The sequence below is a fragment of the Pantherophis guttatus genome, chromosome 8 (genome assembly GCF_059756535.1).
Source record: "Pantherophis guttatus breed Tessera chromosome 8, ASM5975653v1, whole genome shotgun sequence".
NCBI lineage: Eukaryota > Metazoa > Chordata > Lepidosauria > Squamata > Colubridae > Pantherophis > Pantherophis guttatus.
The window spans coordinates 6994709-7013432 of NC_142070.1; the positions used below are offsets into that span (position 1 = coordinate 6994709).

Consider the following 18724-nt stretch of genomic DNA (forward strand, 5'->3'; position numbering starts at 1 on the left):
GCAAGTTGTTCCACTGATTAATTGTTCTCACTGTCAGGAAATTTCTCTTTAGTTCTAAGTTGCTTCTCTCCTTGATTAGTTTCCACCCATTGCTTCTTGTCCTGCCTTCAGGTACTTTGGAGAATAGTTTGACTCCCTCTTCTTTGGGGCAGCCCCTGATATATTGGAAGACTGCTATCATGTCTCCCCTAGTCCTTCTTTTCATCAGACTAGACATACCCAGTTCCTGCAACCGTTCTTCATATGTTTTAGCCTCTACTAAATATACAAAGCTCTTTGGCAAGAACTTGGTATACATCCAAGCAAGGAATCCTAATTCTGGATTTTGTCCTGGGAAGCTTTCTGTCTATATTTCTATACATTAACAAAAAAAATACCGAAGCACCCATCTATAACATAACTGGCCATTCGCATGCAGAAACCTAGATATTTGTATCATCTTCGTTTGTTTTTCTCATAGTGCTCGGTCACCTGTGGTGAAGGGACAGAATCCAGGCAGGTGTCATGCCGCACAGGTGATCAGTGTGATGGAGAAAAGCCAGAATCCATGAGGGTTTGCAAACTTGCACCCTGCAATGGTAAGTAGTAGTGGTAGTAATTTATTCATTGTCTGGTCGTTGGTGGTATCTGAGCTTGGTTGTTTTTCCTGCTGACAGGTGTAAGCAACCGGAGCAAATCGTAAACAATTAAAGTCGGTAACTTTATTATCTACTACCTATGTTACAAGAAAAAAGGGAGGCGGTGGCTCAGTGGCTAAGATGCTGAGCTTGTCGATCGAAAGGTTGGCAGTTCAGCGGTTCGAATCCCGAGTGCTGCATAACAGGGTGAGCTCCCGTTACTTGTCCCAGCTTCTGCCAACCTAGCAGTTCGAAAGCAGGTAAAAAAATGCCAGTAGAAAAATAGGGACCACCTTTAGTGGGAAGGGAACAGCGTTCCGTGCACCTTTGGCGTTGAGTCATGTCGGCCACATGACCACGGAGACGTCTTCGGACAGCACTGGCTCTTCGGCTTTGAAACGGAGATGAGCACCGCCCCCTAGAGTCGGGAACGACTAGCACATATGTGTGAGGGGAACCTTTACCTTTATGTTACAAGAGACTCCCCAGACTGCTTGCCTTCTCTTAGGAAAGACCAGAAAGCTTCATGGAGTTTGTGGCAGGTCAAGCTTATGCTGCTTGCAGCTGCACATGGACTCCAAGCTAGGCTCTCTCTTGACCCCTCCTGTTTCCCCAACAAGACGTTTCATTATCCAATTGGGTAACATCATCAGTGCTAGAAGGGAGTGGGGTTTACTCTCTTATTATTAACTGATTAGTCTTATCACCATATTTTTTTAAAAATGAAATGAAAATAATAAAGTCCAGGATTTAATTTCAGGGTCAAATAAGGAAAAGAAAATGCAGTAACAAAATACACCAGCATTTTATAGATTGTAAAGAATCAGCATGCATATTGAATAGAATAGAATAGAATAGAATAGAATAGAATAGAATAGAATAGAATAGAATAGAATAGAATAGAATAGAATAGAATAGAATAGAACCGTGATGGCGAACCTATGGCATGTGTGCCACCTATGGCACGTTTTTTCCTGTCCCCAGCCTCCAGAGACTCCTAGAGAGGCTCCTAGAGACTCCTAGAGAGGCTCCTAGAGACTCCTAGAGAGGTCCTGGAGGCTGGGGATAGCAAAAAATGTCACTTCCTGTCCCACCGAGAGTTGGGAAATGGGCCCTTTCCGCCTCCGTAGGGCCTCCAGGGAAGTGGGAAAGGCTGTTTTCGCCCTTCCCAGATACACAGAGAGGATCTGGAACCAGGTAAGAAAGAAAAACGGGCCTACCATGCCATCATGTGCCAGGAGCGGGGGGGAGGGGGGAGGGGGTTGCGCACGCATGCGCGTGGGCACGTGCCCGTGCGACCCTCCCCTGCCCCCCCCCCCTTCTGGCATGCGATGGCAAAAAGGTTAGCCATCACTGGAATAGAATATATGGCTTGCTTTTCGTTTTTTAACATCGTGGACACTAGAGGGCACCAGAGCTTTACCCGTTTGGGGACTGTGGGAATCCATAGAATGTTTCTGCTTCATTTCAAACCTTTTAGAATTTATCAAAGCAATCCTATTAAGCTGACTTCATTAGTGGCACAAAGTGTAGGAAGAATCTGCATCCATAAAAACAAAGCTAGCAGCATCTCAGGATTTTCTTTACATCCCTATCAATCATAATATTGAGACTTTGGAAAGATTACATAGAAAAGATAGATAGATGATAGATAGATAGATAGATAGATAGATGGATGGATGGATGGATGGATGGATGGATGGATGGATAGATAGATAGATAGATAGATAGATAGATAGATAGATAGATAGATAGATAGATAGATAGAATTTTTTATTGGCCAAGTGTGATTAGGCACACAAGGAATTTGTCTTGGTGCATACGCTCTCAGTGTACAGAAAAGAAAAGATACATTCATCAAGAATCATAAGGTACAACACTTAATAATAGTCATAGGGTACAAATAAGCAATCAGGAAACAATATCAATATAAATCATAAGGATATAAACAACAAAGTTACAGTCATACAGTCATGTGGGAGGAGATGGGTGGTGGGAACGCTTAGAAGATTAATAGTAGTGCAGACTTAGTAAATAGTTTGACAGTGTTGAGGGAATTATTTGTTTAGCAGTGTGATGGCGTTCGGGGGAAAAAACTGTCCTTGTGTCTAGTTGTTCTGGTGTGCAGTGCTCTATAGCGTCGTTTTGAGGGTAGGAGTTGAAAAGTAACAAAGATGATTAGGGGATTGGAAAGTAAAACATACGAAGAACAGTTGCAGGAATTGGGTATGTCTAATTGAATGAAAAGAAAGATGGTGGGGACAGGATAGCAATCTTCCAATATTGGAGGGGCTGCCCCAAAGAAGAGGGAGTCAAGCTATTCTCCAAAGCACCTGAAGGCAGGACAAGAAGCAACGGGTGGAAACTAATCAAGGAGAGAAGCAACCTAGATCTAAGGAGAAGTTTCCTGACAGTGAGAACAATTAACCAGTGGAACAGCCTGCCTCCAGAAGTTGCAAATGCTCCAACGCTGGAAGTTTTTAAGAAGAGATTGGGCAAACATCTATATGAAATGATATATGGTTTCTTGCCTGAGTAGGGGGTTGAAGACCCCCACTTAAGCATGAGCCAGCAGTGTGCTGCAGCTGCTAAATATCTAATGCATTCGTAGATTACATCAACAGAGGTAGAATATCAAGATCACATCTTAGTGTTAGTACCACTTCACATTGTACTAGGGAGGCAACATGTAGAATACAGCATCCAGTTCTGGTCACCACGATACCAAAAAAAGATGTTGAGATCAGGCGTGAAATCCTATGAAGTCTGCTACCGGTTCTGTGAGTCTGAGAGTCATGTGCACTTGAGACGTGCCCGCACAGCGCTAAAAAAAGAACATTTTGAAGCCTTCCGAGTCTGCAAAGGTAAATAGAATAGCGAAGGGGGGGAGGGATCCGCTGTGCCACGCGATTTAGATTAGCTAGAAAGCATCTGAAATCTGATGATGCTAGCTAATATAAATCACACCTCACAGCTGATCGTCACCCAGCTGATCATCGGAAATACTGGTTTGTCCGAACTGGTAGCATTTTTTACTATCGGTTCGCCCGAATCGGTCCGAACCAGTAGCATTTCACCCCTGGTTGAGACCCTAGAAAGAGTTTTTTTTCTTTTAAATGTCTCTGACGATCCCAGCTGAGTTGCCTGACTGGCAGAGACTTTTTTTTTTCTTTTAAGAGCCTTTGACGATCCCAGCTGAGCCACACGATCATCAGAGGCTGTTTTTTTTTCTACTTTTAAAAACATTTTTTCGGCCGAAGAGGTTGTACAAAAAATGCTTTTAAAAGTAAAAAAAAAAAAGCCTCTGATGATTGTGTGGCTCAGCTGGGTATGGCGGGGGTGGGGCAGGGATTTTTGCTACCGGTTCTCCGAACCACCCGCCTCCATCGCCACCGGATCGGGCGATCCAGTCTGAACGGGGAGCATTTCACCCCTGGTTCACTCCATGGGAAGATGTCGTAAGGCTAAAGGTTACCCAACTAAGTCTTAACAGACATGGTGATCATTTTTGTATATCTCATTTTTTTTCTACGTGTTTCACTTTTCTTCTTTATACTGTAACTGCTATTCTAAGAGCAAATCATCCATAAAAGTTCTTGCAATGCATTCTTGATTAAATTATCTTTCCATGGATATATAATTTTATGGTACTACTCCAAAAAAAAAAAAAAGTGGTGTTATTAGCTAAGTTTTAGAAAATACACTTTTCTCAAAAGGTTTCCACAAATTTGGCCACTACTGTATGTTCTATTTTTTTTTTTCCTCTTGGCACACTTGCTATAGCTAAGATGGGTCTGTTGTTGTTGTTTTTGTTGTTTTGTAATTTTCTTTTGCTTTGAAACAATCATGCCGTCACTCCTTTCCAATTAGCCTCATAGGCTGCAGTGGACTCAACAATAAATGCCTTTTTCGGGGTGATTTACAGAAAGAAAAAAAAAGAAAAAGAAAAAGAAAAGAAGGATAAGTAATAATAAAGCTCTTTGGAAATACAAACCTCAACCTAATCAATAAAACAGCAAGTAATGGTAGTGTTAGACAAGCACATCGGATATTTAAAAGCCTGGGGACAAGCTTTTTTTTTTTTTTCCGAAAAGTTTTTTCAGTTTTATTTTTTTTTATCCACGTAATATAAAATGTACATTTTCTTATACAGAATTAATCATATATGTATATATTTTCCTTAAAGAAAGCATTAAACTAAGACAAAGATTTTAATTACATTCGGAGTTGTTCTTCTACCTTTTCTTCCCACTTTTCGCAACAAGCCTTCTTCTTCTCCTTTCTTTCCCTTCCCAACCTCCTCTCCTCTCCTACTTTCTCCTTCCTCCTCTCCTCCCTCCCTACTTCCCCTTCCTTTCCCCCAATCCTCTCTTCTTTCCCTCTTCTGATCTTCTCTCCTACTCCTTTCCCCTGTCCTTCCATTTATTTATTTATTTATTTATTTATTTATTTATTTATTTATTTATTTATTTATTTATTGGTTCGATTTATATGCCGCCCTTCTCCGGAGACTCAGGGCGGCTTACAATGCGTCAAGCAATAGCCTTCATACTTTTGTATATACCTGCTTAGTAGGGCTTTCGGGCCTCCCCAAGCGGTGCTCTTTTTTATACAAAGTCAGCTTATTGCCCCCACAAACCGGGTCCTCATTTTACCTACCTCGGAAGGATGGAAGGCTGAGTCAACCTTGAGCCTGGTGATATTTGAACTTGCAGTAATTGCAGGCAACTGGTGTTACTTAACAGCACTTTAGTCTGCTGCGCCACCAAGGCTCTCCTTTTCCATCCTCTCCTTTTCCCTTTCTTCCTTTCCTCTCCCTCCCTCTCCTCTTCCTACCCTCTCCACCCTTCTCCTTTCTATCTTCTTTGTTATATAATATTCTTCTTGTTTGGTAGAGTTACTTAGTTAGTAAGAGAGAGAGATCCCAGAAGCTTTCCAACACTTAGTGAAAGGATCAGCAATTCCCATTAAAGCCTTCTCAAAGGCTTTGAGTAAAGCCGAGAGTTGAGGACGTGAGGCAATTTTCAGAGAAAAAAAAAAAATTAAGAAGTCCCAGTGGCCTTTGCAAAAAAAAGGCCAACCTGTATGAAATGTATGATGTAGGATTCAACTTGGAGTGGGCCTCTTAAGTAGCGTATTTAGAAATTGCTTTTCTTCCAGGAAAGCAAAGTAAGGTTCAGGTGCCAATTGACTTAATCCCCTCTAATCTTATTTATCCAAGCAGTAGCTCCCTGGAGATGCACTTCTGAAGCATTTTGACGCTTCAAAATGTTGCTAAAAACGCAAAAGAGAGTGCTAAGTTACTGTTTATAATTCTGTCCTCAGCCATGTTCATAATTATAGCTTGTCAATAATGCATAGGAAAAATGCATGGGAGTCCCAGGACAGGTGAGAATTTTTCTGAAGTCTACCACCCATTTCTAGAAATGAGAGAGGAAAAAACATGCCTGGATTTATTTTTATTTATTTTTTATTTGATTTATATGCCGCCCTTCTCCGGAGACTCAGGGCGGCTTACAATGCGTTAAAGCAATAGCCTTCATACTTTTGTATATTTTTATACAAAGTCAACTTATTGCCCCCACAAACTGGGTCCTCAATTTACCTACCTTAGAAAGGATGGAAGGCTGAGTCAACCTTGAGCCTGGCAAGATTCGAATTTACTAATTGCAGACAGCTGGAGTTAAATTACAATGCATTAGTCTGCTGAGCTATCCAGGCTCCTGGATTCCATTTTGATAATGGAATAGGAATAGGAGTAGGAGTAGGAGTAGGAGTAGGAGTAGGAGTAGGAGTAGAGTAGAGTAGAGTAGAGTAGAGTAGAGTAGAGTAGAGTAGAGTAGAGTAGAAATAATGGAATGGAATGGAATGGAATGGAATGGAATGGAATGGAATGGAATGGAATGGAATGGAATGGAATGGACTTTATTGGCCAAGTGGGATTGGATACACAAGGAATTTGTCTCTGTGCTTTGCTGAGCAGTATCAAAATGAAAATAATTTATGCCTAAACTAACTGTCCCTATGGAACAGTTATGAGTGGTAGACTCTCCTTCATTGAAGATGTTCGAACCAGAGCTGGGGTGCCTCCTATTTTCAATACTCTTAACAGTGAATTCCAGCAGTGGGTATGAAGAGATGTTCTCCAAGATCCTTCTAAACTTTACATTCTATGAGTCTGCACATTAAGAATGGGGCCAGATTGATTCTCATCATGGTTTGCAGCTTCTTCGGAACCTGCTCCTTCTTCTACCTCCATAACCCCATGTTTCTCAAGAGGTTGGCCATCTTAACTCACAAAGGGCTTTTTTGTTTTTTTCAGATGAACCTTGTCAAGGAGACAAATCGATCTTCTGCCAGATGGAAGTGCTCGCTCGATACTGCTCCATCCCGGGCTATAAAAAGTTATGCTGTGAATCCTGCGGCAAACGTAGTGGCAACTTTCCTCTTCCTTTCTACAGTGAAGCAGCCGAAACTGAAGAGGGTTTCGTCACCAGCCCTGCTGTCCTTCCAAAGTCTTCGGTCACTCCGACTTCTTTAGCCCCTCCTCGGTCCGAGCGACAAAGCGCTTCGGGCAAAATATCCTTGGCTGAAGACAATACTCAAATCGTTCTTTCTCCGATCGACAGAAAGGTCCAAGGAGCTAATAATCCATCTCATCGGAAATTTCGGAATCAAGACCTACACAAGATGCCCGGGCCAGCTGCACTGCACCATAACCTTTCCATCAACAATGGGCTTCTTCTCAGTCACCGTTCCTCACCTTTGTTTGACACTGGGCCGGTGGTGACACATCATCCCGGTTCTGTGGACATTCATTCTTCTCCCAGAAGCCCAAGGAGAAATGAAAAGCAAGCCGAAAGACAGCAACCCTTAAGATCTTCCACTCTAGGAAGATGAAACTTTAGGAATTTTAATTTTAAAGCGGGGAGGTAATCTCCTTGCTTTGTCCAAGACGCCGTGCAAAATCGTCAAACTCGAGACTCACATAAGTCAACAACTGAAAAAAAAAAAAAAAAAGAAAAGTGCAGGTTCACTTTACAGATGCTTCTAGCCGTGTCCTTCTTCCTTCCGTGTCCAACTTCTCTTCTCCAAACCTGGGTCTCTTGAATGCGTGAAATCGAGAAAGCCTGGTCAATTTCCGTCGTTGAAAACAAACCAACAAACCAATCTACGTTGCCTATCAGGTGCTTATTATTGTTCTTATTGTTATCGACAGACGTTTAATTCAAAGGGATGTGATTGAATTTTGTTTTTGGGGTGAGGGAAGAAGCCATTCAAAGGTAACCAAAGTTTACACTTTTTACGGAATGTTGTTGCTTTTGACTGTACACCATTGACGTCCATCTGAATTGTATGACTAATTTATCTCTGCCAACAAATAATATGGAATGTACTGGATGCCGTGTACATAATGTATATTATGGAGAGAGAAGCTTTGGGGTTTTTTTTTTTAAAGAGTTTCCTGCTTTTTCTCATCCACTTATTCATGGACTTGGTATATCAGAGTCAGCCCTTATTTACATCCCATGAATCTGTTTATTAGCCAGAGTCTGGAAAAAAAAAAAAGATGGATAGATGCACATTCAAGCATTACCTTGAGAGTCTGGGCATCTATGAAAGCGTGTTTCTTTTTTTAAAATAATAATAATAATAATAATAATTCTAGAAAATCTCTTGTGCCACGTCAAAACCATCCACTGGCAATCTTTTGAGCGAGATCAAGAAAAAGATACAGTAATTTAGAAGCCTTAGAACTTGATAGGAAGGTCAATGAGCTGTGGAAATTATATCTGCAGCTCTTCGGTTCCTAGCAGATTTTTTTTTTTTTTAATTTGATTTATATGCCGCCCTTCTCCAGAGACTCAGGGCGGCTTACAATGCGTTAAGCAATAGCCTTCATCCTTTTGTATATTTTATACAAAGTCAGCTTATTGCCCCCACAAACTGGGTCCTCCATTTACCTACCTTAGAAAGGATGGAAGGCTGAGTCAACCTTAAGCCTTGGCGAGATTCGAACCTGCAGTAACTGCAGGCAGCTGGTCTTAATAACCAGCTTAATAACAGGGTGCCTTAGACCACTGTACTACCAAGGCTCTTTTTGGGAAATGAAATGCTCAAAAACCAGAGCAGGCAAGCTGGTCGCTCCCAGATATTTTCGTACTGCAAACCCCTTTACTGATAATAAATGTTTAAAGTTAACGGGAGAAGGTAGACCTAAAACAGCTGGAGGAAAAACATCTGGAGGATATTCATTAGCGCCGTTTCCACAATGGAAGGAGAGTGAAGGTAGTCCTTGACTTATAACAGTTCGTTTAGGGCAGCGGTCGCCAACTGGTGGTCCGTGGACCACAGGTGGTCCACGAGAAAATTTTGGGGGTCTGCAGAAAAATTATTTGCATTTTTTATATTACACTAAATCAGGGGTCCTCAAACTACGGCCCCCGGGCCAGATACATGCAATGAACGTTTGTGTTGCTCCAGAGAGTCTCCCCCTTCGGGGTCTTTTTGTGTGGGTCGGAGGGGGATAGAAATTTTGATTCGGGGTCTGCTTCAGCCTCCTGGTGTGGGGCTTTGGGTGAAGGTTAGAGGGAAGATCCGCTGCTGGCAAGGAGCCAGAGGGCCTCGTTCCAGTGGGACTGCATCATGGCCTGGAACTGGCTGACCATCTCAGCCCACTGAGCCTCCAGGTGCCGGTACCTGGCCTTGCACTCCCTCAAGTCTTCCCTCTGCTTGGAAAGCCTATGCTCCTAGTCCTCAGGGAGGTGCTTCTGCTGAGCCTCCTTCTCGGCCAGATCCAATTTGAACTGAGCCAGATGTTTTGCCAACTCTTTCTCATGGTGGCTGCTTAACTCCAACAACTGATTCCTGTTAGGCCCTAAGGAGCCTGGGTAGGGTGGCGAGGAGTGGCTGGCAGGAGAGGGGTGAGTAGAGGCTGGTGAGGTGCCCCTTGACATGAGTAACATCGAGTTGGCCATGCCCACCCAGTCACATGACCACCTAGCCACGCCCACCCAGCCGGTCATTAGGCAGATCCTATTAGTGGTCCGTGGGATTTAAAATTATGAATTTAGTGGTCCCTGAGGTCCGAAAGGTTGGTGACCCCTGGTTTAGGAAACTTTCCCAAGTTACAACGGCACTGGGAAAAAAAATTTGAGTCATGATTGTTTTGTCCACACTTTTTGACCGTTGCAGCATCACACAATCAAAATTCAGACACTTGGCAACTGATTCATATTTACGACAGTTGCGGTGTTCCAGGATCACGGGATTCCCCCCCTTTTTTTTTACCTTCTGACAAGCAAAGTCGATGGGGAAGCCAGATTCACTTAACACCCGTGCTACTAACTTGGCGGCTGCAGTGATTCACTTAACAACAGTGGCAGGAAAGGTGGTAAAATGGGGCAAAACTCCCTTAACAACTGTCTCACTCAGCCACAGAAATTTTGGGCTCAACTGTGGTCGTAAGTCGAGGACTACCTGTGATTGAAATATATACTGGTAAGTAGGGGTAATCCAGGAGTCAAATCCAGCAGGTTCTGAAGGTTCTGGAGAACTGGTAGCGGAAATTTTGAGTAGTTTGGTGAACCGGCAAATACCACCTCTGGCTGGTTCCAGAGTGGGGAGGGAATGGAGGTTTTGCAATATCCTTCCCCCAGGAGTGGGGAGGGAATGGAGATTTTGCAGTATCCTTCCCCCAGGAGTGGGGAGGGAATGGAGATTTTGCAGTATCCTTCCCCCAGGAGTGGGGTGGGAATGGAGATTTTGCAGTATCCTTCCCCCAGGAGTGGGGAGGGAATGGAGATTTTGCAGTATCCTTCCTCTGCCACACCCACCAAGCCACACCACGCCCACCAAACCACACCTACACAACCAGTAGTAAAAAAATTTTGAATTCCACCACTGGGGTAATCAGTTCTCTGTGCCACCGAGGAAATCTAGATAAACTCTTTGCCTCCAGTGTAAAAAAGCTTTACTGAAGCCAGGATTAGCAGTGGCTTCTGATATTACCTGCCCCAAACCACGATTGTTGGTTACCTTGAGATACTATGTTCATGTGCCATCAGCAATGGACTTCATTTCGCTCCCATGACAGGCCTATGCAATCAGTTTTGCAAAATAGCCTCAAGAGAAGAATTGAATCCCTCACTCGTCTCCTTGTATTACATTATACAAGAAGTCAATTCTAAACCAGGTTTGGGCCAAACCGTCACAGAACCTGGGAAGCTGCCGCTGAAAGAGAGCCTGAGAATACAATGGCGGAAAAAAGGAAGGGTCTACATTTAGGTAGGAAAAATAAAATGTACAGGTACAATATATGTGGTACCTTGCTCAATAGTAGTTACTGGGAGAGGGATCTTGGAGTCCTAGTGGACAACCATTTAGATATGAGCCAGCCATGTGTGCAGCAGCTGCCAAAAAAGCCAACACAGTTCTCGCTTAGCGACATAAATTTTGGGCCTCAATTGTGATCGTAAGTCGAGGACTACTTGTAAAGAGCGCCTGATGATAGAGAAACCTTACAGAAATTACATACAGGTCTGCTGAGACTGGTTGGCCAGGCCTGGAGAACTGTAGGATCTTCATAGAGTGTCTTGAACCTCACAGGAGAAAGATGGGCTGTAAAAAATAAATAATGAAAAACTCCACCGTGAGAATTGATGATGTTCCTGCTGTTGCAAAAAAAAAACAAACCCTGTTTCATTGCCTCTGTAATGTCTCTAGAAGCAGAATTGGGAAAGAGTTTTTTTAGGAGATATTTGTGAGTCACAACATTGGATTTCATGAGGTAACTCAGGTTGCATAAAAATCCAGGTACGTACCAGAACAATTGCACTCTCCGTTTAAAAAGGCTGCTTATAGGCAGTTCCCATCGTCTAGTTTCCATTGGTGCTCTCTGAGCTTAGTGGCTTTCTTGCAGACGTTTCATTACCACACTAGGTAACGTCATCAGCGCTAGAAGGGAGTAGGATTTGCTCTTATTTTATCTACAAATACTATACATATATACATGTATATGCTGTTGGTTTAACAACCAGTTCGGTGATCGCGCGTGTGTGCAGTTTTAGAAATACTAACCTTTTGTGTTACCACTTGGGAGTAACACAGCTGAGGCGCGGCAATCCACTTTGCCACGCCAATCAGCTGAGAAGATAAAGGTAAGTAAAGCACAGGGCCGGGTGGGCGGGCCGACCTGATCGTTGGAGTGAACCGGTTCGCTCCCAGCTGATCGTCGGAGCTATCAGTTTGCCCGAACTGGTAGAATCCCACCTCTGCATGTATACTAGGCCCTGTCAATGTTGATGAGAGTTTTCTCGGTGATTCCATGATTAGGCTGTTATTTTCTGGTGAGCAGAAGCAACCGACACCCATGTGAGCAGAGATTAACACCAAGATTAACATGAGGCCAACAATCAAGTAAACAGTACCCCAGTCAAGGAACTACCAATGCAGACAAACAAGCTAACAGTAAACAATGGTCTAATCAAGGAATCACCAAGGACACTCCCATCAATACTGACAGCTTGGTCTCTCTCTCTCTCTCTCTCTCTCTCTTTTCTTTCTTTCTTTCTTTCTTTTTCTTTTATTAGATTTATATACCGCCCTACTCCCGAAGGACTCAGGGCAGTGAACAGGCACAAAATAAAATACATAAATACAAAAGTTAAAAGATATAATTAAAACCAGATTAAATAATTTAGCCCAAGACAATTAAAAATCCCAATAATTTAAAACAAATTAAAATTTTGATGTAAAAAATTTTAAAACAGGGGAGAAAATTAGGCCAGGCCGGCTTGCTGGAATAAAAGAATCTTAAGAGCACGGCGGAAAGTGCGTAGATCCGGGATCCTCCGTATCTCTGGGGGGAGCTCGTTCCAGATAGTGGGTGCCCCCACAGAGAAGGCCCTCTGTCCCCCTCCCTCCCTCTTCCTCTCTTCCCCTCTGTGTGTGTGTGTGTGTGTGTGTGTTTGTGTGTTTGTGTATGTGTGTGTGTAAAATTCTACTTCCTTCTACCACTGATGATATTACCTAGCTGGGTCATGAAATCTGCAAGAAACTCATCAAGCTCCGAGAGCACCAAGGACCCCACAGTTCAACCCTGAGCTGCAAATAATCCTCTTTTATCTATCTCTTTTGGCTGCAATAAATGAAGCGCGCCTTGCGAAAATAAAACAGCCGACACCTCATTTGCCTGACTGTCATTTGTTTAACCAAAGAATATACTCTGGACTCGAACAGGCATGGATGTAAACACATAAGGGCTGAACATGAAATTATATTTTTTATGGATGCCAAGCTGAGAAAAAAACAAAACTATGTGGGGTCTTGTCTCCAACAGAGATCCCGATGCCTGCGATGTGGATCGTTATGAAAACTTGTTCATTATCTGTAAACTCTTCCCAACCTCCACCAGAGTTTTGCTAAAAAAAAAAAAATACTTGTATGTCGGAATGAAAAGTAAAGCTATTTATTGAAAAAAAAAAATACGCCGTTGTTTTTTCTTTCTGCGCCGGCATTTTACAGTCTGAATATTTAGACAGAAATAAGTGACTTTATTCCCCATAACGCAGAGACAAGAGAAAGAAAAAGAAAGAAAGGTGATGAAGGGAGAACTAGCGAAGACACAGTCTAAATATATACATATGTATGTATGTGCAAGAGCCTTAACGATTTTGAGTTACAAAAATAGGCATGTGTGAGCCCTGCTCTGAGTGATTAAACCTTCCTACGTAACCTGCCTTCAACTCTTTTCAGCTTCCACATGAACGAAGGTGCGATGTTCTAAAACAGGAGGAGAAACCAAGACTGACGTTTTAGATGCGTTTAACAGAGTAACAGATTTGGAAGGGACCTTGGAGGTATTTTAGTCCAGAGACCCCCAAACTTTTGGGCACCAGGCCCCATGGAGAGAGTCTCAAAGATGCTTTTTCAAGAAGCAACTAGACTTTCTGGTTTTTCTCTGAAGACGTTTCGCTTCTCATCCAAGAAGCTTCTTCAGCTCTGACTGGATGGTGGGGAATGGAAGGATTTATATTCCTTGCAGACAGCTGGTCATTGGCATCCTTTTAGAGGGTGGTTGAAGCACTTGGAGGTTTATCTGGTGTCCTCAGGGTCACCTGAGTAGTGCAAATGGTTCCTGTAGTCTGTGTTGTGGCTCCGTTACCTGAGCCTGTGTCATCGGCAGGAGAGGACTCCGAGAGTGAAGAAGAGGAGTTGGCAAGGCCTCCCTCTCCAGGATCCTCCTCTCTGGCAATGCCTTCGGTGTCTGCCGAAGAGCAAGAGGTAGGGCCAGGGCCAAGCACGTCCACGCAGCCACAGATGGACAGTGATGAGGGTAATGAGTCTTGGCTGGATCCACGCCAGCGTCACAGAGATAAGCGCGCGCAACAGAAGAAAAGGCGTGCCCGAGATTAGGCTGAGTCACTGGACCACACCCCACAGGATATAAAAGGGAGCGTGGTGGCCAGTCAAACCTTGTGATGAACAAAGCTGAAAGCTTCCACGCCATTCTGCATTGCCAGACTTTTGCTATAAGATTTAGCTGGATTATCTCTGGACTTGATTAACTCTGTAATTATTGAGCTGTTTCTTTGGATGTATCAGAAGTGGGGAGAAGTTATCTCTCCCTTTCGTAAATAATAAACTCTTGGCAGGCAGCCACTAGGTTGTTGCCAAGTTCCGTTATCTTAAGGAAAAGGATTTTGCCGACTGGTTTGGTCTTTAACTCTTGAATGTCTGTTGGTGTGTGTGCGTGTGGTTGGGGACAGAACAGTCTGCATTTTTTTCCCTCTGGAGATCCCTTCCTATTCCCACACCATTCAAAATTGTATAGCTAAAAGTCTGTAGGGATTCTCAGTCATCCAGGTCATGGTTGTCCCAATGGTGCTTTTTCAGGAAGCAACTGGACTTCTGAAGACGTTTTGCTTCTCATCCTGTGGAGAGAGAGGTTTTTCCATGGACCGGAGGAGACGTGATTTTGCGTGCTGCTGCACCCCACGGATGGGGCTTTGCTTGTTTGCTTGGCCAAGTTTCTGGCATGCCATGAACCGGTGCAGGTCCATGAACTGGTGTAGGAAGTTAGCACCCGCCCCTTTTCCTGGAAGAATGAAATATTTTAGGAAATATTAAAAAGGCAGAATATTATGTTTCCCTGGTTGAGAAAAGGAGAAACATGTTTTAAAGACAAAGCAACTCCCACCTTCCTGCCTCCCCCGCTCTTTGTTAATGGGCCAGAGGCAGAAACGCTATCTTTGACAATAGGACCCATCTGCAACACAATAGCAACAGAAACTAACACAATGGGACCCATCTAGGACAGAAACTCCCCACATGGCACCTGGGAAGATTACATCAGCCAGCAAGGCTAGTTAAGACCCCCACCCCCTGGAAGTCTGACAACCAATCAGGATACTCTTTCGGGGCCCCAGGAAGTTCAAAGCCAGAGAGAGCATAAAACCCGGGGACTCGCTGTATCTCGTCCCCTGTTTTCTGATCAGGAACTCAAGCCATGTGATCCTGTCCACCATTAAACCATCTTTCCAAGCAGTCTCCATGTTTCCAGTGTCTTTTTTCCCCACTTGGAGCTGAACCCAGAAGGATATTTCTTCCTACACTGGGCATCGGGGATCCCTGTTCTAATCCAACCCCCTCCCCAGGCAGGAAACCCTACGCCACTTCAGACAAATGGTTATCCAACCTCTTCTTAAAAACTTCCAGTGTTGGAGCATTCACAACTTCTGGAGGCAAGTCGTTCCACTGATGAATTGTTCTCACTCTCAGGAAATTTCTCCTTAGTTTTAGGTCACCTATGCCATCCTATTTAGCCCCGTTTTCTAAGCCATGTGCATGCATGCAAGCCAACACGCATGTGAGCAAAGCACATATGTGGAAGGTTGAATGCATGCACAGAAGGTGTGCACGCTCTCACATTTTCGGTGTGCAGCGAACCGGTGGTAAAATTATGTGAAATCCACTTCTGGTGTATTTGGAGAGCTAGGCTGGCTATTCAGAATTAAAATAAATCTCATTTAATCCTATTAACTGACCAGTCTTACACAGCACACTGTCACTCCCGAACGTGTTTTTGCAAATGCAGCCAGTGAATTCTTATTTGCATTGGTAATATGGTCAACTTATACCTATAGCTATTTATTTTAATTATTCTTCCTGGAATCCAAAATCAATAAAGCTTGATTATTATTATTTTGTCTTTTGTCAGTGGGCGGTTATTTTTCTTCCTAACAGTACAGAATAAAAAAAACAAAACAAAACTCACTTCTCACTTAAATATATTTTGCACAGATACTCTGCTGGAGTTTGTGCACATCAAGTTGGCTTCCTCTATATTACACTTTTAATTAAAGAATCGTGTAGTGAGCTAAAGGAATAATTAATGAATGGCAGACTGGCAAAAGATATAATTAAGCTGTGGGCAGATTGCCTTGGATTAGCATCAAAAGCATGTTTGCTCTTAGGTGGATAATACACTCATATATTTCTGTGTATGTATGTACAGTGTATATATGGATTATGCTTATATTTTCTACATAATATACATATACATAATGTATATTATGTATGTATGTATATGTATATGTATATATATGTGTGTGTGTGTGTGTGTGTGTGTGTGTGTATATATATATATATATATATATATGAGTGTGTGTAGGCTGTGTTTTCTCTTCTCTCTTCTTTTTGAGTTCTCCATTGTGTTGTGTACGATAAGATCTCACGAAAGCTTTATTTAAAACCCAAACCATTCATCAATCAGTACTTTTTCTAAATCATTTTTTTAAAAAAATTGATTTCTTTTTATCCTCCTCCACTACTGCTCCTCTCTATAACAGTGTTTCGTTTAGTCCCCATCTAAAATTTCTTTTAGGAAATCCACTTCCTTTTATAAACCAAAAAAGGGGAGGGGAGGGGAGGAGAGAGGGGAGGGAGGAGGGGGGAGGGAGGAGAGGAGGGATGGGGAGAAGATGGAGGGGAGGGGAGGGGAGGGGAGGATGGGGACAGAGGAAAGGGGAGGGAGGAGAGGAGGGAGGAGATGGGATGGGATGGAGAAAGAGGAAAGATGGAGAGAGGGGAGGGAGGAGAGGAGAGAGGGGAGGGGAGGGAGGAGGGGGAGGGAGGAGAGGAGGGATGGGGAGAAGATGGGGGAAGGGAGGAGAGGATGGGGACAGAGGAGAGGGGAGGGAGGAGAGGAAGGAGGAGATGGGATGGGATGGAGAAAGAGGAAAGATGGAGAGAGGGGAGGGAGGAGAGGAGAGAGGGGAGTGGAGGAGTGGAGAGATGGGATGGAGAGAGAGGAGAGATGGGGAGAAGGGATGGAGGGGAGGGGAGAGGGAATGGGATGGGGAGAGAGGAGTGGGGATGGTGGGGAGGGGATGGAGGGGAGGAGAGATGGGATAGAGAGAGGGGAGACAGGGGGAGAAAGGATAGAGGAGAGGAGGAATGGGATCAGAAGAGAGGGGGAGAGAGGGGGAGAGGGGAGGGAAGAGAGGAGGAGAGGTGGGATGGGATGGGATGGGGAGAGGGGAGTGGAGAGGAGAGAAAGAGAAGAGAGGGGGGAAGGGGAGGGAAGGGAAAAGAAGAGAAGAAAAGAGAGGAGAGAAGAGAGAAGAGAAGAGAAGAGAAGAGAAGAGAAGAGAAGAGAAGAGAAGAGAAGAGAAGAGAAGAGAAGAGAAGAGAAGAGAAGAGAAGAGAAGAGAAGAGAAGAGAAGAGAAGACCATAATCTCCAACTCCTGATTTATTTCAGTAAAACTTTTCCTGGTCTCCAGCGCTGGGCTAATAATCTCTGAGAAACATAGGCATAGAAGCCAAAATAAAATGATGGGGTTTTTTGTGCTAGTTGGCTCTTGCTTATTATTTGAAGATTTTTTTTTCCTCTGGGACTTAAGAGAGCAAAAATATCCCCCAGTGGCAAACAGCATTTCAGCCTCATTAACCTCCCACTCATGATTTTAGTTACACAATAATGTCGACAACGTTGCCACCTTTTTTGATGTTCTGAAAGCTTCCTGTTACGGAAGGATCTAACAACAAAACACCTCTGCACACCTACGCACAGATACACACACACCCTTCACACACACACAAATGCAGGTTATTTAAGTTAAAAATCATTGAAGAATCCTTGATTCAAAAAAAAAAAAATTCTGGGTATCTGACAGGCTCAGAGAATTTCGGAGTTGCTCAGAAATCAAACCTTATTTTCTTCTGTAATTTTGGTTAACATTAAAAATTAATTTTAAAAAAATGTTCAGAATTACATATTGCAAAGTAAAAAAATGGTTAAGGTACCAGGGTAGAAAACGGGAGGCTGTGAGTTCTAGTCTCGCTTTAGGCATGAAAGCCCTTTGGGAGAAATTTGGGCCAATCACCAGGAACGTATGAGTTCTAGTCCCGCCTTAGACATGAAAGTCAACTGGGTGATTTTGGGCCAATCACCAGGCGACTGTGAGTTCTAGTCCCGCCTTAGACATGAAAGTCAACTGGGTGATTTTGGGCCAATCACCAGGAGACTGTGAGTTCTAGTCCCGCCTTAGACATGAAAGCCCTTTGGGAGAAATTTGGGCCAATCACCAGGAGCCTATGAGTTCTAGTCCTGCCTTAGACATGAAAGTCAACTGGGTGATTTTGGGCCAATCACCAGGAGACTGTTAGTTCTAGTCCCGCCTTAGACATGAAAGTCAACTGGGTGATTTTGGGCCAATCACCAGGAGACTGTGAGTTCTAGTCCCGCCTTAGACATGAAAGTCAACTGGGTGATTTTGGGCCAATCACCAGGAGACTGTGAGTTCTAGTCTCCCCTTAGGCACGAAAGCCCTTTGGGAGAAATTTGGGCCAATCACCAGGAGTGTATGAGTTCTAGTCCCGCCTTAGACATGAAAGTCAACTGGGTGATTTTGGGCCAATCACCAGGAGACTGTGAGTTCTAGTCTCGCCTTAGGCACGAAAGCCCTTTGGGAGAAATTTGGACCAATCACCAGGAGCCTATGAGTTCTAGTCTCGCCTTAGGCACGAAAGCCCTTTGGGAGAAATTTGGACCAATCACCAGGAGCCTATGAGTTCTAGTCTCACCTTAGACATGAAAGTCAAC

At 43.6% G+C, this 18724-nt stretch overlaps 1 protein-coding gene across 2 annotated transcripts in view; it reads left to right on the forward strand.

Annotated features, from left to right (window-relative positions):
• ADAMTS3 (ADAM metallopeptidase with thrombospondin type 1 motif 3) overlaps window positions 1–12932 on the forward strand; it is a 167568-nt gene extending 154636 nt beyond the window's left edge. For both annotated transcript variants that reach the window (XM_060687042.2, XM_087875227.1), the window contains exons 21-22: window positions 461–578; window positions 6940–12932. In XM_060687042.2, the coding sequence (XP_060543025.2) occupies window positions 461–578; window positions 6940–7517 (696 nt within the window). In that variant the 3' untranslated portion in view covers window positions 7518–12932. The remainder of the gene's footprint in view (window positions 1–460; window positions 579–6939) is intronic.
• Window positions 12933–18724: the final 5792 nt, after the last annotated feature.